The sequence below is a fragment of the Xiphophorus maculatus genome, chromosome 24, assembly GCF_002775205.1.
Source record: "Xiphophorus maculatus strain JP 163 A chromosome 24, X_maculatus-5.0-male, whole genome shotgun sequence".
Classification (NCBI taxonomy): domain Eukaryota; kingdom Metazoa; phylum Chordata; class Actinopteri; order Cyprinodontiformes; family Poeciliidae; genus Xiphophorus; species Xiphophorus maculatus.
In genome coordinates this window covers 9,629,480-9,652,054 of record NC_036466.1, presented here as the reverse complement: position 1 = coordinate 9,652,054, position 22,575 = coordinate 9,629,480, and the positions used below count along the sequence as shown (strand labels likewise).

At 40.0% G+C, this 22,575-nt stretch overlaps 2 protein-coding genes across 12 annotated transcripts in view; one reads left to right on the top strand and one right to left on the bottom strand.

Annotated features, from left to right (window-relative positions):
• The window catches only part of LOC102229956 (R3H domain-containing protein 1), a 42,105-nt gene extending 31,113 nt beyond the window's left edge, over positions 1-10,992 (bottom strand). For 3 of the 10 annotated variants that reach the window (XM_023329222.1, XM_023329228.1, XM_023329230.1), the window contains exons 1-2: positions 7,407-7,863; positions 2,953-3,085 (exon numbers count right to left, since the gene is read on the bottom strand). The gene's annotated coding sequence lies outside the window, so the exon portion shown is untranslated. Of the gene's footprint in view, positions 1-2,948; positions 3,086-7,406; positions 7,865-10,891 lie in introns of those variants that run through there. The other 7 variants (XM_023329226.1, XM_023329225.1, XM_023329227.1 and 4 more) reach the window with 5 other exon arrangements.
• The window catches only part of zranb3 (zinc finger RANBP2-type containing 3), a 96,388-nt gene continuing 78,796 nt past the window's right edge, over positions 4,984-22,575 (top strand). The window contains exons 1-4 of one of the 2 annotated variants that reach the window (XM_023329221.1): positions 4,984-5,800; positions 12,155-12,321; positions 18,744-18,762; positions 18,997-19,175. In XM_023329221.1, coding sequence (XP_023184989.1) covers positions 12,182-12,321; positions 18,744-18,762; positions 18,997-19,175 — 338 coding nt within the window. In that variant the 5' untranslated portion in view covers positions 4,984-5,800; positions 12,155-12,181. Of the gene's footprint in view, positions 5,801-11,181; positions 11,358-12,154; positions 12,322-18,743; positions 18,763-18,996; positions 19,176-22,575 lie in introns of those variants that run through there. The other variant, XM_005810203.2, reaches the window with a different exon arrangement.

Genomic DNA, 22,575 nt, shown 5'->3' with positions numbered 1-22,575 from the left:
TGCACAAAAGGGGAGGGCAGACATCTGGTACATGAGAGCTATGATTAATAGGTTAATTAGAAATGGTGCTCTTCAGAGTCACTTTGCACATTAGAACCCAATTCACACATGAAAGCGCTTACGTTGCGCTTTGATGCGTACGTGATCCTGCTGAGTGTGTGTATCATCCGGCCTTCAACCAATCAGAAGGACCCTTAACCCATTTGGGTGTCACTGATCAGAGTCATTTCCCTATCTGATGGCTGAGCAGCAAAGCGGCTGGATAGAGCTTGATTGTTTTATCTCTTCTCCCCCAAAAGAGCTGAGCTAGCGAGTGGGACTGTCCGCCTTCACAGAGGCGGTATCCAATTCCTCTATGTCAGTGTAATTGACTTCTTCCGAGGGCTCTCTGGAGCTCCTCTGCCAACGCGCACGCAATGCTAACCCGGCGCCACCAGAGGCTAAGAGGTTAGCTGAAACTTGCCGCGGCGCTCCGGAGTCAGATGTTGAAATTCAATGACCTGTCAGAGGTTTTGACAAAAGCAGCGCCGGCTTGCTGCTTTACATTATTTTTACATTCTGAAGAAAGAAACAGAAAAAAAAACAGCTTAATACTCTAGAGTGTGGCGCGCGTCACTGAATATTTAGAGTCCGCCGTTGACACTTTGATGAGTGAAGTCTCTGGAGTTGAAAATTTGCAACACCGGACAGATATTTTCGAGAGCAGGGTTCGTGATGGATTGCCATTTTGTCCCTCGTCGAATACTTCATTCCTCCAAACGCGTTTTATCAGGGGAGAAGAGCATTACACTAAATTTGGCTTCAGGTCTTTGATGTATTCGCATTTTGCCGTCTCGTCTCTCCCGGCTGCGGTAATTGCGGCGCGGGCCTGTTTAGAATCCCTGATGTTCTGACTGCATAAGTAATACGGATCATTATCTGGTCCGCGGCGTTGCATTAAGGAATTTAGCGAGTGGCGAGCTGATCTCTCATGAGTGAAGCCTGAAAGGAGACTTTGCCATGATTTCTTTTAAACATGAAAGTATACACATTTATTGGCTCCTGCAACTCTGTAATGATGCATTATGGATGATGAACACGCTGCCTGTGTGGATCATTCTTAGATTTGAGCCAATCGAGTATGTCAGAGTACATGATGTGCTTGATCTGAAGTAGTTTGATTCGTCATACTTACCTTAGAACACTTTATGTAGTCAACCGTCTACCATTTTTTATTTGTCCTTTAGAAAACAGAGAGTGCACTCAAGAATTGCATAACTGTCTGTTCTACTTTGCAATAGGTTTTTGGGTTTGGGTTTTTGTGTCCTCTGGATGCAATGTTTGTCCTAAAACAAATCTTTTAGACACTTCTCTGGGTGCAGACAAGCAGTGGTGGGTTGGAACAATTTCATAAGGTTTCCGATCACAATTCAAAGCTGCAGTACGTAACGTGTGTTTTTATTTTTTTTAGATATCTGTTCAAACTATCACAATTTCCTGTCAGTGACCAAAAAAAAAACAACCAATAAGAAACAGGAGAAGGATCTTAGTGCTGCCAATCAACCTCAAAAACAACTTATTGCTACAGGAAAAATATTTATCCATCATCATTGGTGGCCATGCTAACTAGCCTGAGTGCGATTGCCAGCGTTAAGACCCGCCTCCTGGCTCTGATTAGTTGTTTCTGACAGAGCTGTGAATTTCTGCAGATAGCAGTAGGACAATAACAAGGTGGTTAAGGAGCACTGCCAGCTAAAAAAAAAAAAGAAGGCTGCTTGTTTGTTTCCCATACTTAGACAAAAGTCAAATTTTTCTATTTAGTAATTCTTTTAGTCACACTAAACAGAGACAAGGTGCATAAAATAAAGTAGCAGCACTTTCTCAATTTGTTGTCGGCTGTTATTCATGTGATGAAATTAAGTGCTTTTACTGATTTGAGTGACTTCCCATAATGCAGCGTGCCAGAAACCCATCAGCCTTCCATTTCTGCCATATCACGTAAAAATGATGCGCTGCTGGAGTTTACATGAATGGTCTAAACTGCTGATGCAGAGGAGAAGAGGCCTTTTTTTATTATTATTAATGTGAACAATTTCTCAATAATTAAATGCCGTCACTCACGCAGTGATGATGACACTAATATGCATATTTCATCTCTGAACACTGGTTTAACTCAAGCGCTCTGATCACAAACAGGTTGATGGGCGTTGTTTGTGGTTTAAGGGAAATTGGCAGAATTTGTTCAGGTTCTGAAGCAGCATGGCAGCTCCGGACTATCACGCTACTGCCACAGTGTTTTCTTAAAAAACAAAACAAACGCAAGACCTGAATGTTTTGTGGGTCAATAAGATGTTTTAAACTAACGAGAGACGGACTTCTGTGTTCATTTTGGTCAAAATCTGATGAATGCCATTTCTGTAAGTCTCACTTTCCTATTGGTGATTCCTGATTACTGGCCTTAAATGAAGCAAACGAGGCCCGAAATGTTTTAGATGTTGGTTAGAGGTCTTTTGTGGCCTTTTGTGCGATTTTTTTGAGTAATTTTGCTAGGTCAGTCACTTCTGGGAATGTTCTAGTAATATATTGAGGATAGTCCTTAAAAGTGTCTTTGCAACCATTTTATAAACACATAGATGTCAGTTCTGGACTATTCCTAAAATTCTTGAGAATATGGTAGTGTCTGTGTTGCTTTTTGAGATCTTTTAGCCTACTTCGTGTTGTCTCACAGGTTCTGTTTAAGCGACTTTATTGGTTCTAAGGGGGGAGGCAGAATCAGCCGTGGGTGTGCCTCATCAAACTGAACAAAAATGCTACTGTATTTACTTTTAAAGGTTGGTTTGGGTTAGCATTTCCCTCAGAAATAGCTTTTAAAGACATTTGAGTCTAGGTATGAAGATGAGCCTTCTTCTTTTTAGTGAGGTCATCCTAACTAACTGACTGGTCTTGTAAGAGTGAAATAAGGAGCACACCTACTTGTTGTGTAGCCAGTGGTGGATGCAGCTGTTGCCAAGCCTTCCGATGCCCTCCAAGACTTCTTTGCCCATGTCTGCTTCAGCTGCTCTGCACAGCAAGCGGGGCCTCCGACACCCTCATGACCCCTGCCGACCTGCAACCGAGAACGACGAGGGAGGGAAGGGAGGAGTTAGTGTCGGGGTGGTGGAGTCAGAGGTCAGCCGCAGCGCTGTCACCGAGTTCAGGCGGACTGACAGCGGTCAGGGTGTCAGCAGCTCTGGAGGATTCGCGTGTCGGAGGCGGGAGGAAAAGGGAAAAGTGGTGGCGAGTGTTTATTTCTGGGCCTGTGCGTGCCGCCGCACCATAAATAATGGATGAGCACAGAGATTGGGGAGCGCTGCCGAGGCAACAGGAGAAGCACCCCCTGCCAACCTTGGAAAAACCAAGCATGCAGACATTCAGAAAGCAATGGGTAAAGATAACATTACTGCCAGTGGGTGGCACATAAATTTCATCTTGTCTAGCAGACAATATCTTTTCCTTTTTACGTCCAACAATGCGCTGGCAGAGGGAGGCAGACATCTGGGACCAACAGAATGAGTGGAGACGCACCAATCAGGCTTTTCTGGACGATACAGATTTGTTGTAGGGAATAAAACACGAGAGGAAAAACAATCCTTCAGGTTCTGTGATAGGAAGGAAATTAAGATTCAAAAAGAAAACGGAGGGTTTACTACATTATTACCAGCAATCAATCTATTAAATACATCTCTAAACTTTACTTGATTTTTAATTATTAAATTAAAAAATATAGGCACAAGAATTTAATTAGGTGCAATTAATGAACAGGAAACTTGTGCAGTTTCCATCTTTAGTCAATTGTCAAATATGTAATTTATTAACACTGCTCAGCATTTGCGTTACAAAAGTTTGATGTTATGACTAGAAAGGTACCAACCAATCAGCAGAGATCGGAATCTGCTCAGCCATGATCAGTGACCCCTCCCACTTCTCCACCTCTCTATTTCTATTGGTTAAGTGCATCAAAAACATAACCTACCATCATTCACAACCCAAACACAAACTAACACGAACACTGAAAAAATATTAATAAAAAAATTCAAGCATAAGGGACATCCTTTAATGTGTAAATGGGAATAATTCGATTTAATAGGAATGCACCAATATGAAAATTACACTACCTGCATTGCTTTTCTGCTGTAACTAAACACTCCCATAATCCTGCGCTGCATAGCCATCACATGACTTAAACATGTGACCCACCCCGTTCCCGCCCAAAACACCAACAGCAACAAGATGGAAGTAAACATTGGTTATCGGACCGATAGTTATATGTTAAAAAATTATTAGTATTAGCTCAGTTTTACTTACTTCTGATTAAAAGTGGTGGGTTTGTCACAAACATCAGATTAATGCTGAAACCAATCAAATCTATTTTATCGGCATTTACAATATATCTTAATAGATCGTAGTCTAATAAAACCCAGAAGCTTCCTGATTGGTTTTTTCTCTTTAAAGTAACTGTGACGCCGTTATTGAATAACGTAAATAAATGAATGAATTGCTCCAGCTCATATGTTCTCCTTTCTTGGCCTCTGTCTCCATGGCCGATCTCCATCTCTGCATGTTCCTGATCTTTATGCAAACCCCCCTCCTCCCAAAACTACTCCAGAATAAAGAGTCCCACCCCCTTCATAGGTGCTTCGTTATTGGAAAGCACCCAGCACTTCCTAAAAACTACCTAGTGGGAAGCTCTACTCACTCTTGAGTTGCAATGTGAAGTGATGTCAGCTGTGTCTGAAATGGAAATATGTTGAACCTTTTTTCCTGTGTTACTGCGCCGTCCTGCATCACTCAAGAGTGTGAAAGTCCTTCCGACAGCGGCGCGGTCAAGTCTGACCACCGGCGCTCCAGGTTTTCTGAGCAGACATTGCAGCCTAGGCTTAGACGGATGACTGCAGGACTTCACACTGAGCCTCTTTGTGTGGGTGTGTGTGGGGGTGTGCATGTGTGTGTGTGGTTAATAATGCACCTCAATCCCCTTGTTAAAAAAAAATGTTTTGACACACAAGACAAGGAAGCAGGGAAGCAGGAAAGCATCTCCCCTCGTTTGACAGGAGATCAACAGCTCCCAACAAGCTCTCGCACTGCAAAAGCCTCCTCACAATCTCACGCGGCGGTGAACTTGTAGCAGAGGCGCACTGCCTGCCACAGCGCCGTCTGGCATTGTGTTGGGGCTGACAGGGAGTGGCTCATTGGTATTAAAATCACCGCAGAGTGCAGCGCCCTTAAAGAGGCACCGCTCGGTGTCACGCCGGCAGCATCATGCACACCGAGATGCGTCAAAAACTCTGCCATCCAGTTAAACACGCGGCACGCATTTGTGACCGCATTGAAATGCAAATATGCACGATGGGGCCAATCTGGAAATGATTAATTGCGATCTGAAAGGAGAGAAATCACGCCCAAGAAGCGGTGGGTCTGGCTGCCGCGCAGCGTCAGGGTCAAATTTGGTTTGCAAATTGGTGTTAGTGCAGCCATCAGCCGAGCTAAATTAATCAAACACCAGGGCTCTTCTGTTCAACAACAAACTAGTGAGAAATTTCTCTATCACTCTGAAGAGCTCAAGAGCCTCTTGCACACTCCACTACTTATTTTCCTTCCCCATTGCACATCTCTCTCTCTCCTCTAAGAGCTGACCTTTCCCTCCCACACCTCCGCTTCTTCCTGCTCTTTTCTGCTCAGCTATGCGTGGATCGGAGGCGATAACCAGCTCTGCTTGAGCTGGAGGACCCTCGATAACCTTCCTCTATCTGCCCTGGTTCTATTCTCAGCGGAGAGCGAAAAGGTGAGTTGATAAAAGAAAGAACAGGAGGGCAGAAAGGAGTGAGCCTTAACCTTTGTGAGCAAAACAGCGGGCGTGATAAAGACAAGGGGAAAAAAAGGGAGGGAAGCACTGGAAAATAACTCAACAGGAGGAGATTGACTCAGTAGATTGGTATGAGAAACAACAAGCGACTTTTTAACAAACTTTACATTCAACCACCAGAAATCCAACAAAGAAAAACCTTAAATTTTTCATAAACTGCCCCTTTACAAGTACAGATGCACCAAACAGGAGTTCCTCTAGGTGATACCAATCTCAGGATTTCTTTGAGGTTTGATCAGATGATTCTCAGGACCTTTTTGTATTAAAGCATAAAATAAATAGGAATAATATCCTTTGATAAAGGCAGCAGTTCTGAATAATAGAAAAAATAAGTAGCTACATTAAATTAATTTAAGTCCCTAGCTGTTTTCTGATTTCTATTTGACTCAAAAAGTTCAAAATACAAGTTTACTGAATCATTCATAAACAAAAAAGGCGGATTTTCTTCGTTTTGATGCATTTAACCAAATATTCACCGATCAGAACAGCTCAAGTGAAAACTGACCAGTTCTGATCTCTGACCGCTTCACTGGATGAATATCAAAAACCACGAAAAAAAAAATACAGAGTAACGTTGCTTCTGCAGATTGCATGACGCGGACCAAGACTAATAAAATCAGGGCTCAAATAAACAGCTAATTAGCTTCCTAATGCTGGTTCGCAGACATGGCGCTGCAATAAAATTGATTTCAGCATTTTGCCTAACTGAGTAACTAATCTCCCATTTTCCAACCATTTCTGCTAATTGCAGCGCAAAGGAAAAGCGCCAACTGGGGAGAAACGATTAAGGTAGTGCCGGGGAAATGATATCACTTTCATACTCTGCCCTCTTCAGTTTCAGAGCAACTCAGGCAAAGGGAAACTTGCTCGTAATACAGGAGGGGGGGAAACGGGCACAAATGAGCCCCTAATTGTGTTGCTCGCTCTGCCTTCAGGTTGCATCTTGCAGCAGAGGTGCAGGCAGTCCTAATAAATTAAATCCACAGCAGAGCATGTAGGTAATCCATTATCTATCCCATAACAGAGCTTCCAGGGAATATCAATCTGGGCAATTAGAGCAGAGACAATAAACAGAAAAAAAAAAAAAACCTGACATGCAAGTCTAGCAGTTTTTAACCCCACAGAGCTCTTCGGAGACGAGAAGAGAGAGTCATTAAAAGTCAATTTGCAGACAACACCTGCAGAACAAACATGGGAAAACCAGGAGAGACATGAGGATGAGCTTGGCTGCGGAACAATGCAGAGCGAAGCCTCTTATTTGCTGATCTTGGTTAATTATCCTGCTAATGGAAAGCAGATGCACCCGCTTGCAAACTAGCCAAGAGATTTCAATGCACCAGAGAGAATAAAAAACAAAAACACCACAACACCAACGCTTCACTCTTTGCACAAACCAGCAACTTATACAGCCAACTGAAATCAATTTTCTGCAAAAACTTGGAAGTTGACAAGAAGAAGGATGAAACAGAAATGTTTGCGTCAAGTAAAGCATGCAAGGTCAATATTTGAGGCTGGCAGGTCATACCTGCGTGCCCGGCAGCTCTGCCCTCCATCCCGTCTGCCGTGCAACCGTTTAGTTTCCATCGTACGGGAGGCGCAATCTGCTGGAGTTGCCTCCCAGCCGCCTGCTGCCTCCTGCACTCCTGCTCGACTGAGTGCGAGCGGAAGACGGAGGAGAGGAGAGTGTAGTGGGAGACGACAAGGGGAGGAGTGGGTGTCACAAAGAGAGAGAGCAGGGAGGAAGGAGGGAGGAAGGAAGAGCACAAGTCTACCTGCCACAACCCATCAAGCCAGCCAGCCTTGGAGACAGAGCCAAATCAACAGCTGGCCTGTGTGATGTCAGAGCGCCAGCAGCCAGTCGCTGTAGCCGAGGGCCGGCCGGCGATACTGAGCGAAGACTGAACCAAAGTCGCTAGCTAAATGGGGCTCTTCATTAGCTACTCTGCTTTAGGATGGGGGTGGGAGGTAGAGAAAGGAGGTGGAGGAGAGGCCAGCCAGGGACATGGGATGGATTGAAGGAGACTGAGAGGAAGAAGAGGGGAGAAACCGGCAGGGTGGGAGGAGAGCGAGGCAGGCAGAGAAAAAGAGGCAACGAGAAAGCAAAAAGGACAAGGAGAAATAGAGAGCCAGCTAGGTGCGCCACGACCAGGTGGAGAGTCGATGGGGAGGCGTTGGCTGCTGCTCGGCCAAGCTGTTCCATGGGCTACCTTCCCATTAAAGCTGGCACCCTGCTTTTCCACACTCAGACAGCCAACACCTGAAATGCAACACCCCCGCATTTCCTCTAAATCTACATTTAAATATAGCAGAATTAAAAGAAAGCTGATTGGTTATTGTGTGGGAAAGAGCTAATATGCGCTGCAGCAGCTCCACTTCCCAAAGCGCTCTCGTCGGCGACTTACTGACAAGCTGTCAAAGACGCGGCGAGTCACAAACAGGTCCAAGTCTAGACTGCCATGATGTGATTGTTTTCGTCCCTTTCATCCGCGCCGACTTTAACAGCGAAACACAGTGGGCGGAAAAAGTTCCTGCTGTCACTTAGCAACCGACATCCAGGCTGCGACAAACGATCCGATCCAACCCTGCCTCGTAATTGTACCTTTCGTTATGCCAGGTCTCAGAAGAATTTATTATTGGGCTTTCTTAATCCCGTGAAAAGGTCAGCAATTGGACAAACAATTTATGGACAGGCGCATGAATTATTTAATGGGCCTAGCTCCCCTCACACAACCAAATATTAGAGCCAGGAGATATCCCCCCCTTCCTCCAAGGGAGGCGATGAATAATTTAGTCATCAGGGGCCACCTCTTTGGTGAAAGCTATTACACGGCAACCTCAACCTCAATATGTGATAATGTCATCGGCGGTAAATTCACTCTAACCTGCGGAATGAGTGGTCAACCGAGCCGCCGCGGCAACGGGTCGGGCAGCCGCGGGGCAAACTGTTGGGGCAAGCAATTATTAGCATTTATTTCAAGCTTTAGCAGGGGCTGTTCTACAGATTGCACACAATCACAGGAGGCCATTTGAGCTATGAATTAGCACATTTTAATAGTGCACTCAACATGGGTGAAATAATTGCTTATATTGATGCCACTTGTGGTAAAATATCTTCAGTGAATGTTATATACAGTGGTGCAATAAAAATTATCCCATCATGACGCTTAGCCTCATTGGTGGCAACTCTTGAGCTCTTATAGCTGTCTCTGTCAATTTCTGCAAACTCAATGAGGCAATAATTATCAGGGTCGGTGCATCTGCTTGATAGCAATTATAGTTTCCTTTTTAAGCAAGTATAAATTTGGGTAATGGGATTTTTGATTTATGGCCCATGAGGAGGATAAAGATTTATTTAAGCCACCTTTTACCGGCCAACATTAAGATGAAGTCCGTAATGAAGTACTAATATGTCTTTTATTTTTTTTAAGACTTAGTGATATGACTAACTCCACAAACTCTGGCTCACTTCTAAATTTAAATGTGAGCAAATAAGCTTCTATAGGTCTGTGGTTGCAAGGTTTCCCCAGAAAACTTGCTAAGCTCGGTGGTTGGGTCCTAGGGCAGTCATTCATCCAGCAGCCTGTCGTGTTTTTGAGTTAAAAAATGTTTAAAGTTGACAGGAAATTTGAAAATATCACTTGATAATTATGTGCTATTGGAAGATTAATATCTGAACACCAACTATAAAGTTTTAAAAATGCAAACATTTACAAAAAGACTTACAAAAGTAAACAATGATAAGCCTGAAAGGGGGCAGAAATAAAGCCTGATTGCCCGCCAGGCTTATAATACACTGGGGGAAACCAAAGGTTGCTTTTCAGCCGCTTTTCTCAAAAACAATAATAGATAAGCAATAGTAATGGTTTTTATGGGTTTTTAAAATGCTTTTATTAAAATAAAAAAAACTAGAATTTTTGTGCATAATTTGATTTCAACAAAATCTCTGGTTCTAAAAGGTTATGGTTTCTAAGAATAGTTAAGCAGTACTCCTCCCTGAACTATTGCTGCACACTACCAGTCAGATGGCTAAAAGAAGGCTCCCCCAGCCCCCCATAACTTAGTATTTGGTCACAAAGAACATACAAGTGGTTTATCTGTGAAGGAACTAAAAATCAACTGGTTGCAACTCTGAAATTGTTAATTCTGTAATATTTTAAACCAAAACAACAAATACCAGCATTACAGTACAACACACAAAACTTAATACAGAAAATCATTTTTCTTTGTCATTTTTACTGGCCAATGCCTACACCCCTATCTGTTTATTTGTATTTGGTAGTCCCTCTAGGCTATATTTCTGGTACCTTCACCTGTGCAAAAAAACAAGTTGTCAACAGAACAAACGCTCACTTTCTAATTAAATTAGCTTGTCAATTACTGCTGTCATGCTACACAGAAAGGCTGATCCAAAACAACAAGTTCAACACCACCAACCTCCATTAGAACCCATGACAATTTAATTCTCTCTCTGTCCTGAACAAGTTAATAGAAACACTGATTTGCATGAGGTTTTCATTCCTTAAATAAATGTGTGACAACATTTCGGGGAAGGTAGCATCTGTCCAAGCAGCTAAGGAGGTTAAATACGGCCATATTTCTGAAATGGACTCAAACAGCGATGCAGCAACTAAGGTGGGAGTCGCAGCAGGCCTAAAAGTTGCTGAAATATAATATATCATTTCATAACTGCTGTTTGGTTTTCCAGAAGTTATGTCGATATAATTTATCACCGTTTTGGACACGAATGCAATTTTAGTTTCGAGGTGTTTCTTTCATACACAGCGTGCACCATTTTGGCGTTGGTGGATGTCGGGGCTAAGCTAACGATCCTTACCTGGCACCGCGGCGTGCTAACGGCCAAACACCGGCGCCCTGAGCTGTCACACAGCACACACCAGACCTGCTTCTTGCTAACTAGCTCCGGTTTCAGGACTCCAACCATAAAGATATGATTATTAACAACTAAAGTGTGTGGCAGGATGCTCCAGGTATCTTTTAACGTTGCCTTACCCGCTTTGGTTTACACTCGGTGAGGCAGCCGTTGTTCCCTACCGATGGTGAAGTAGCTACTGTTTGTGGCGGAGTAAAGGAGGATCCAGCGGACAGCAAGCTGCCTGTGCGTCAGTTCCTCACGCTGCAAACGTACGGTGTTCAAAACATGTCACGTCTTGTCGTAAAACAAGTTTTTCTTTTTTTTTTTCCTTTTCTCACTTACAGTAAGCGTGGAGTGGACGTATCTTTTTTTTTTTTTTTTAAATACCGTCACTTGTTTCGCATTTTTTTAAAAAGTGAATGGAAGTTGCTTACAGTTTTCAGTTGAGCTGTGTCGTAAGAAGATACTTTACGACGGCAGTGACGTAGACGGAGTGTGAGTTGAAGCTGCCGCGAAACTGTTTCCCTTGAGTCCACACATTGACTGCAGCGTTTTTCTTTTTATTATTTAATCGACAACGCCAATAATGTTGTCTTCAGCCTGGTAAGTTATGTAATTGAAAAGTTGCTTGTAAACAAACACTTGGGAGTCTTTTAGGGCTCGGCTTGTCTTGCAGAACTAAATATATGTAAACAAAAATGTGCTGTATTCTTTACAAAATCTGGAACTGTAAAAAAAAAATTATTGCGTGGCTTCTAAGTTGGTATTTTATTTCTTATTCATTTATTGACGTTAACAAACCACAGTTCATGCTTAAACTCTTTGAATAAAACGCAGGGTGGTTCCAAATCGTGGGGTCGGGTTCGCCTTTTAAGTCGTGAAAAATCTGCTGTGGGGTCCTGAGGTGATTTATTGAAATTTTTTTTATTACAGACCTAATTTCAATATGTAGATCTGATTTTGGCCTGTGCATTTTGTCTAAATCCTGATCACATTTGACATGATTCAACAGTAAAAATAATAGTTTAGGTTTTGTTTGAAGTGAGATTTATGTTAGTTCCTGGAGTAGCCCAGTCCTAAAATGATTATAATATAAATTAGTCTGAAATTTATTGTAATCATTGTAATAATTGAAGACTTGTACCGTTGAATATTTAGAAATGGTGGCTACAACGTCTTTAGCTGTGCCTAAGGATAACAATTTGATTTAAGTTCACCTCAAAACCTGGTTATGAAATCATACTCAGTGATACCAAAATGTGATTAATCAGATTTAATATCTGATGTAACAAGATGTTTGGAAAGCTTTTTTAAATGAAATCATGATTTAAAAACTGCATTATGTAATTACTCAGGTTAACTTTGTCTGAGATTGAAATTAGTCTGCTTGTATTTTCTAGATTTTAAATCACATCCTACTGCCAGTAATGGATGAGAGTGACCCACAGAAATCTGACTGTGACACAAGATGGGTGCAGCAACTGTCAGGACTTCCTCCCAAGCTTCTGCAGCGCCTGATGCCTTTTCAAAGGGAGGGAGTGGAGTTTGCTTTGTCTCAGAATGGACGGTGAGCGACTTCATCTTCTGGATTCTTCAGAACAGTTAGTTAGGGAGCTGTACATAATGCTCAGACGAGTCCTCATTTTGTTTGCAAAATGAGCCTCAGCGTTTAGGTTCTCAGTCTTTTCCTGCGTTCAGCATAAGCTGCACTACCACACCAGGATTTGTTCATTTCATCCCCCGCTCCAGTTGGGCGGAGGGTCAACCTACAGGGAGCAAATCCGAGGGATGCTGCTGGCGTTGAGCAGCCGTATTGATTTAGGAACACTGGAAGGCTGCGCTTTCTGGCACGGACAGGTCAGGGGTCAATTTGCTCTCTCTGCACAATGCAGACAGCTACCTTGCTCGATTGGCATTAGTGTGACTGCAGGGAACAAACAGGTATTGTCTTAGAAGGCACAGTGCTTCATCTAAACATAATTAATGATTAGACGACGGTAACCGATATTAATCTGTATTAAAAATATTTTTTTTATATATACTTTTGAGGTGCATTGCATCAAAAAAGCTGAATTGATTGATTTGAACTAGAATGACAGCAATTAAGTTAATAACAGAAGTGCGACCGCTTCATTATCTTCATACAGAGGCGAGAACTAAAGCTGATGATCAGCAGAATTTCTTGCAGAAAAAGCATATTTATACCGAACCAACAACAATTTAGTGGAGCTGTAACATTGCTGGGTTTTTAAGAAGGGAGAGGTTAGAAGATTTCTTGAAAATACAGAGTATCACCACCTGAAATGAAGGTACAGTGGACATGACAAGCTGACAGCTGAGAAATAAATGGCAGCCTGTCATAAAATAGCTCCTGAAATGCACTGCACATCATATACTGATGTAAGATATCTACCAGCGTAGGAGGATTCGTGGGTGGATTTTTTATTTATTTTTTTTCCCTCTCGCAGCCATTGTGTCTCTCTCCACATCCAGAGAGCTTCAAGTGTACCGAAGCAAAGCATCAAAATGTTGTCGCAAATTCTAAATACTTGCGGATCCTGTTGGATCGGCTTGTGTGGGAGGGCGAGTGAGTTTCATGGAGATAAACGGGGTGGAATGTGTAAAATATGTGGCTCGGCGCGACAATAAAAAAAACAAAGCAGTTGTTGATTGAATTGTTTGAAAAAGTTGAACCAAAGTTTGATACTAAAACAATCCATTAAGATGTTGTGGGGTTTTTTCTGACTTAGCTTGCAGCCAGATATTTGATAAAGCATATTTCTAAGCTGCTCTTCTGTTGAGTAGGGAGGGAGTTGCTAATGTGGTGATAGATCAATACTCTTCGTTTGCATCAAATTTGTGGTATCATATGAAATATTATTCCTAACATAGAATCTGTATGTAGAGACGTTTAGGCTAAGGAGGCTCATAGGACTAGAAGGAGCAATAAATTGTAAATACTTATTTCTACAAATGCTAAGTTATCATCAAGTTGTAATTTAAATACAGGTTGGTGATAAAAATGTAGATGATAATAAAAACAACTTTTCTAGCCCTTTTTATGTATGGCGTAGTATTAATATCTTCATCCTTCAAAAAACACATTACACAAACATCTGTTTTCTTTAGTATCTTTAACAATTCATCCTGAATTTTTACTTTTTTTACATGATTGATAATAAAAAATGCTTAATTGTTGGGTAAAGCTATTTTCCTTTCATCTAAAAACATTTTTTGTCTTGTAAAGATGTGCCAAAACAAAATTTGAGGCTGTTTTCTGGTCTTAAATCTGCAGATTTTTTTTGCTATTTCTAGTTTCCCTATAAGAACTGTAACTCAAGTACAGGTGCACCAAAAAATCGGTCCAGATTTCCTTAATTTTGTGTGATCTGGCAATATTTACATGAGAAACTGTTCTCATCTACCTCCGTAAATGTCTGAAAATCAGAGACCGTCCCCTTTAACCAACCCACCCACCAGGTCATAATAGCTACCTTATCTTCTTTCTTGCTATATTTAGCAACTTTTAAGACATGAAAGTTGGATTCGGCGGATAAAATTATTTTTATCCAGCATTTTCCGACTGTAGTACATTTAAGCCTTGCTCTCTCTCGGCCTTTTGCAGCTTGAATATGTGGCTCAAAGCAATCAGTAAAACAACATAATTATTAAAAACATTTTTCTTTTAAATATTCTGTCATATGTATCACAGCTGATGTGTACATTTGCCTCTTCTTGGAGGTTTAATTCAAAAGTCACCAGAAGATGTCAGATGGTGGAAATGAACTGACGCCTTGGTACAAACCAAAAGCACAAAAAGAGCAAACAAACAAATTAGCCAATTCAATAATGTAGTAGAAATTTGGATTTAAAGACACAGACATGATGAAAAACTAAAACCTTTCAAGATTTGAAAAGTTGTGTGCTTTCTATCTGTTAATCTACATTTAAATAAAAATTTTTGTCAGCTATTTAAAGCAAAGATTTAACGAGAAGCTACCAAAGAAAATATTGTGCTTCAAATCAAATACACTTAAATTAAAATTTTTCCCAAACTCAATAAATTCTACACAAACAATAACAAAGGAGCAGTATCTCTTTACTAAAAGAAACTTTTGATATAATGAGATACGAAACAAACGCCAGATCAAACCGGCGCAAGACGACTGTAGATAAATGGAATAATAGAGATAAAAACTAAATTCGGGGTATGTTAACTAGTAAAGGTCCACTAATACCTCCTTCCTTGCTCCGTCTTTTGAGTTGATGTGTTAAGTTTTATGTTCTGTGATAGACATAATTGTGAAAACATAAAGCTCAACCTCCTGAAACACTTTATTATTACATTATCCATTTTAAGAGTCGGTTTCATTTGTAGAACATCTTAGCTGTAATCTGGGTCATTTATCACCAGCAGTAGAATTGCTCTAATATTGTAAATAGGAAAACATCTCTATTATATTCTCAAGGTGCCTCACTTACAGTATTTACTTTCCTAACACTAAATTTCATTCCTTCCTAATAAGGCATGAAACTTGTAATGGCTTTTTTTATTATAATAGGATTTTTTTGGTGTTGTGTAGACAGCAGGAGATGGATTCTGCTAAACAGCATGAAAAATTTCACTCACCATAAATTACCCAAAGCCTTAATAGGCAAGCTAACAATATTTGGACAGTATCCATCCAGGACATTAAGAAGAGGTTTATAGAAAAGCTACACATCATAAATAAATGTTAGAGCCTACTGGGCCCATATTGTGCATGAGAGAGAAGAATTATTTTATTTAGAGGCACTTAATGCATATCGCAAAAAAAAATAAGAGTTAGAAAAATATGTTCACTTAGCATTTGTAGAAATATGTATTTCTCAAGTAAATGCATCATTACTGAGCCTTTAAGTTCTTTAATGTACTGTGGTAAAAACAAAAGAACAAGATGTATGATTAAACATTTACACAATGCATCAAGACCGTTATGCAACCGTATTGTTACATCTACAGCGATGAAGAGGAAGGTAATGCTTGATGATGGTTACTTAAAGCTCCATTATAAAACAAGCAGATCTCTTTTTCATTTCATTCTGACTCATGTAGCTAGATTAATCTGCTCTGATTATTGAACAAGTGATATTTTTGAGTAGATCTCCACTGTAAAGCAATTTTTCTCTTTAAAATAACATATTTATCAAATCAGCTGCCAGGTGTCCGTTTTAAGCCCCGCCCTTTTGCCCAAATATGGTTTCTGGTTGCAGAAAGGACATTTTTGGCTCTAATTGATAGATTTTATACATTGGGATATCATAACTGTATTTCCTTACAATGTAAATAACACAAAACAAAACATATCTTCAATGTTAGCAGGTCATCACTGATGTAATATAATCTTTTTTTAGATGCCTTTACTGTCTGTTTCTGTTGTTTGCGAATAGCTTGAAACATAATCTAAGAATGTACGTTATGTAAATATCAAGCTTATTAAAGTTAAACAAGTGGGAAACTTGATCCTTGTGCAAATGTTGCCTTAGAGTATGAAGAAAGGAAGATGCAGCTAATGAGTTTCGGAGCACAAAAACCAACTTTTTTTTACACACCATTAAAACCCTCTAGGGTTTTCTGCTCAGATCTTTGTGAATCCAGTGTATGGACTTCACTCTGAACCTTGAAAGCGTGCGATATCCGAGTGGGTCCAAACATGGAGTCAGCCTTTTGTCCGGCATCCCACACTCGGCAGAGATCACCGCAGGTCCGGTTCTCCAGAGGAGAGTCTTTCTTTTTTTTTTTTTACCTTGGCTGGAAAATTGGGGTTAGACACGGGTCCGCACAACACATCACCGCATAGAGGTCAGAGCCATCAAATCAGCGCGGCCAGCTTGGGAGGCAGCGGAGCCCATTTCCTGACACTTTGGGGCTCGTGGGTTTCGGAGATAACATTAGAAAGATGCTGCGACGGGGCGCGTGCCGTCGTCAGGCAACAGCTCTGCAGTGCGCTCGCAGTCTCAAACCGTCAAGACGACACTCAGGTTATTTAAAGGAGGATGATTAATGTGTTGAGAAATGGCAAGCACCTGCCCCAGCCACACTCCCTCCCGGGGTTGTGTGTGGGTGTGAGCGCAGCTACATATATGTATGTGCCGTCTCAGAAGAGTTGGTACCGGTGTGTGTTTCCACTTTATATGCCTTTTGTTTGCACTTTTCACACACATACAGGAGCTGGAGTGTGTGTGCGCATGCTGGGGTGTGTGTTTGTGCATTGCGCTGACTGAGCCGGTGTGTTGGCAATTAGAAAAACCACCAGTGGCAAGGTGCACATTAATCATGTTCCTCAGCTGAAAGAGAGAAATGGGGCGGAGATGGGAGGAGGAAGACGAGAAGGAGGACGAGAGAGAATAATGAGCGACTCAGTCTGAGGTATTCAGAGGTGCTCTGTTGCACCGCTGCTGGTGACACAATGTTGGAAGCATTTATGGAGGAAAAAAAATAAAAAGGAAGGTCATGACAATGAGCTCAGGCCCACTGGACAAAGAAGCAGAGGTTGATCTGCGCTGCATATTTTCCACAGGGACGACTTCAGCTGATGACCGTGTCACGCTTTCATTGTTCTTCATAGTGTTCTGCTTGGCAGTTTAATGGCCGCTCAAGCACATTGGATCGCAAACATCCTATTTAACTTTCAGCCCTTCATGTAGGAGGAAAGAAAACTGGCAGTGAAGAAAACAGTGACTGTTCGACCGAGTAAAAGTGAGGTGAGGTTATGACAGAGTGAAGCAGGGATGCAACTTATTGATAGTTGAGTCCATTTTCTTAAAAACTTTCTCATGTAGCAAGAACCCCGACAGTCTCTCCATAACATAAAGAGCTACAAAATCCTTAAATTGTAAAAATAATTTTGTGTCAGCTATATTAAATACTGACTGAATTAACAGAAAATGTTAGTTTTCTCACATTATTAAACTTAGATATATTTATAAAATAGAACAAAACAGGAACCTCTTAGGTTGCTCAATAGAAAAATGAAAGATAAAAATAATAAAATATGTGAAACACTTAATCCTGGCATTAAGGTGAAACTTAAGGAGTTTTATATTTCTAAAGTGTATTTTCCATCCCACATCGGACTCTGTTTGGACCGTTTCTCTTTCCCACTCTGGTATGGCCCCACCATCTTTATTTCTGTATCAACTGACTCTGCTTAAGGACGACCACCTGCGCCCTCTGCTGGATGGAGGCCAAATTACAACACTAAAAGAAGGTTTAAGAGGACATTATTAGCTAATCAATTGGAACTAATTTTAATCTAATGGACTGATTGTTTGCTATAGTGAAGCTTTTAGTTAGTATCTAAGTAAAAGGAAATATTTTACTTAAAGTTGAGACATAAATCCATTACAAAACATCAAATCTTACAAATTAAAGCTATCTGAGATCAAACCTTTGTAGTTTTTTTGTGTGGAAATGGCTGAAACCATGGGTTACTTTCCTTCTACAAACTAATTGTCAGTGAAATGCAGATATGGAAACTGAAAATCCAGAATTTTTTTTAGCTTGCATAAGTTTTTGTTGTCTGTGATGTTTTTTTTATTACTTTGTGTGATTCTCGTATCCTTTGCTGTGTTTTGATCACAAACTGAGAGATTAATTAATGATTTTCCAGATATATACTGCTTATTTAAACAGAATTATGAAAACGTCTTCCTATAATAAAGCAGAGATGAGAGAAATAAAATCAAAAAGAAGATGCTTTCCTAAAAAACACAGAATTATCCAGCTGAAGCAGTGGTGTAAATATTGAATGGCACTCAAGCTTAAGTAGCATAGCAGCACAGACCCAAATTAGTAGTGACAGATTTGTGGTACATCCAAGAGAAGAGGCAAACCAGACAGGCGGTCCTATTGGATCGCAGAACCCTCACGCTACACAGACTGTTGTCTTCACCTGTAAATTATTAAAGCCAGACTAATTTAGCCTCTCTGTTTCCTTTGTTTTTCAGTTGTATGATTGCCGATGAGGTAAGTACACCACTGTTGTTTGGAAATCTATTTTCCCACCCCCCCAAAAAATGAACCTGCAGCCTTCCAGATGAGTTTGTCAGCTCTCTGCTGCAGTCCCACGTGCCTAATCGCTTTTGACACTAGAATCATTGTGAGACCTTATTACTCCTGGGCCTCACATGAGCTCAGCCGTCGCATGCAATTTGCCGCCGAGGGCTTCCCTTTGCGATTGACTTGTTTTCCCTTCCCCAGATGGGTTTGGGGAAGACGGTCCAGGCCATCGCAGTAGCGTGCGCTTACAGAGCGGAGTGGCCCCTCCTGGTGGTGGTGCCCTCCTCTCTCAAATATCCCTGGATCGAGGAGCTGGAGAGGTGGATCCCAGAGCTGCAGCCCGGAGACGTCAACTTGGTGGAGAGCAAGAGCCATACCATGTAGGTCAGGGGCGTCAAACTCCTTTTTGTTTTGGGGCAAATCAAGATTATGGATGCTCTTAAAGGGCTGGTTGTGCCAGAATGTATTGATAAAACCTGTTAAAATGTTAAATATATTAACGAATTCTTAATATTTGCGCGTATTTATGACGGTAAATGTGACTTTTTATTACTCACTGTGTAGATCATGGATTAGAATCTGACATCAATTAATCCTGAGGCAGCTGTTTAGTACAAGTAAGAAAGTTTTTGACAATTTTTGAGAAAAATCTGCACAAAAGTGCGGAGATTTGTTGATTTTGCGTGAAATACCACGATAGTTCTCAAGAAACTGGAGGGAACAGATAAAAATTGCATTAATTTGATTGAAAACATAAAATTTAAGCAGTCTTAATATTTAAATACAATCAAACTGCCCGTGATTTTGACACTTGATGTAGGTCATCCTTCCACTTTGTTTTCTTTGCAGAAATCGACGGGAACAATCAAAGCTGGTGGTTTCTGTTCTGTTATGCATTAGGCTGCAACTTTAATTAAATTACATTTTGTGTCACAAGCCACCTGATGAGTATTAGAGGTGTGAATGATTAATGAATGTTAATGGCTCCATGCATCTGAAGGTGCATCTCAATGAATCTCGGTGCGTTGCTTTGTCAAATTAACATAAGCACACACAGCAACTTTTTCATGAATATTAATGCATTTATCTCCATCCCAGAGCATCTTTTTCATTTAAAAAACTGTCTTTAATGTGGAAAAACTTTATCTGTATTGGAGTGACATACTGTCTAGTGTGTGTGTTACACTTCTCAATTCACTTTGGTTAAAAATGCTTTAAAAACATTAAAAATGCTCAGATTTTTTGGTTGTTTTCTCAAAAAGAAGCAGAGTTAAATAAGAATATTTTGTGTGCAGAATAAAGTTAAAATATATTGTATACCTGATTTCATAATTTAAATTTAAATTGTACCACTATTTTGTGGGGTATTTATGGGCTTAACAGGAAAGGTTATCACCATAAATAGTGACTTTTTTGGTAACTGTACGGTAGTGATTGTAGTCGAATCTCCACAAATGCAAGTATTGCTCTTAAAAAGCACCAGTAACATAAAAATAATTTTAAAAAGTCCGATTTTCATCAACAAACTGCACATAGAAGCTGAATTTAATAATATTTTTTGATTTTCATTGAAACCAACAGCAGAAAAAAAGAGTGAAAATAGAGAATTCAGACAATACTATTAGTTTTGGGGTTTTCAGACATTATTAAATGGAATTTATTTTTGTCACAATTTATCCAAACTCTTATAATAACGATAAACGATGATAGAAATGCAGGTCTTTACTAATAACTTGAAACATCATCAACAACAAAAAGAAGACGTTAATTCAGGGTTGTGTAATACTATTTGGGCGACTGATTTATATTCAATTTTTATAAAATATATGAACCACCATCTGCCCAAAGATGGCAACTAGTCAAACTAAACAAGCCCCTTAAACTGCAAAAACACAAAATCTTACCAAGTACTTTGGTTTAGTTTCTAGTGCAAATATCTTATTGTACTTAGAGTAAGAAAAACTAATTTAGAAGTAACTTTTATTTAGGAAATAATTCCTTAATATCGATGAAAAAGTACTGCTTTCATTAGCAGATTATGACTCTTATAACAAGACATTTTTCCCATGTTATAAATTAATTTATCTGCCAATGAAGCAGGCAAGATGTTTACTTATCTTGCTGAAAAGTAATTTGTTTTTCATATTTTAAGTGTAATAAGATATTTGCACTAAAAAACACTTGGTAAGATTTTGTGTTTTTGCAGTGCTGATATAAAAGTAAAACTTTTTATCAGCTAATTTAATTTTGTCCGTCTGATATTAATATGGTGTTTGAGAACACTTTCATTCATAAATTTAAGAAACTCAACAACAAAACATTAAATTAAATTTAATCCAAGGCGATCAGAGATGCTGGGGATAAAGTCGCACTCTTCCTCACGGGTAGAGTGCGACTACCTGTGAGTAGGAACACAAAGTTCTCCAGGTGCTTTGTGTTCCTGGAGTGAATTTTAATTACCGGGTTCTCTGCAGCAAGCTGGAAACTTCTGCATGCATTTGGATTATCATTCACTTATTGTTCCTGAAAACCCTCAGTTTAATTTATTGTATTACCTGTTCACAAACTGTTCAATAAACTGTTGAAATTAAACATTATTGAACATCTTTTCAGTCCATCCAGAATTTTGTGATTCTTTTGTAATAAAAATTGGTGTTAGTGGTTCTAATTTGGAAATATTTGTGCTTAGTATTATAGTAAATGCAACTTTTTAGTCAGTTTCTTGAGAATTATTGTGGAAATTCACGTAAAATCAACAAATCCCCACACTTTTTTGCACTAGTATATAATAGGGAGTTTATTGCAGATTTTTCTCAAAAATTGTCAAAACCTTTCTTACTGTACAGCGAGTTATAAAAGGTCGCATTTACCGTCATAAATAAGTGCAAATGGTACCACAAACACAATTGTTATTGCAAAAAATTGAAAAGTATCACTAAATCCTGGGGGACTGAAAAGATATCAAATAATATTATTTAATTTTAAGGATTCATTGATATTTTAACAGTTTGTGAACTTTATAAATACATTCTGGCACAACCGGCCCTTTAAGAGGATTCATGATCTTGATTTGGCCCAATCCAAAATGAGTTTGACACCCCAGGTATAAATCATGGACTATAATCTGACATTAATTATGGCTGAGGCAGTTGTTTAATAACAGTAAGAAAGTTTTTGACTATGTTTGACTCCCAATTATGTATTAGTGCAAAAAAAGTGCAGGGATTTGTTGATTTTCCGTGAATTGCCAAAATAATTCTCAAGAAACTGGAGGGACTGACTGATATAATTTGGCAGTAAACAGATAAAAGCTGCATTGATTTGATTGGCAACATAATATTTAAGCACAGTTAGTGTTTAGTCTAGAGTAGAGGGCCACATAAAAAGCTGCGGCGTGCCGGATTTGGCCCACGGGCCCCCTTGACACATATGCTGATGAAAAGACACTTTTGAGTTTTTTATTTGTAAATAATCTTGAAAATCACATCCTGTACTTCCACTTCACTCCTTGTTTTTTCCTCTCTCATAAGATACAAAGAAAATATATTGAAGTTTGAGGCTGCAGCATGTCTGAAATGTGAAATGAGAGGCGGTGAACACACCCATGCAGGGCAGCAGGGTGCACAGCCTCATAAGTGTTCCAGATATTCCTTATGAAAGTGAAAGGTTACAGCTATTATTTGAGCTTAAGGGAAGGTTGCCCTTATAACAGTCTGCCTGCTGGCGGAGGCTGATATGTTCTGCTTCAGCTCTTGCAAGCAGTAATAATTTACCCTAAAG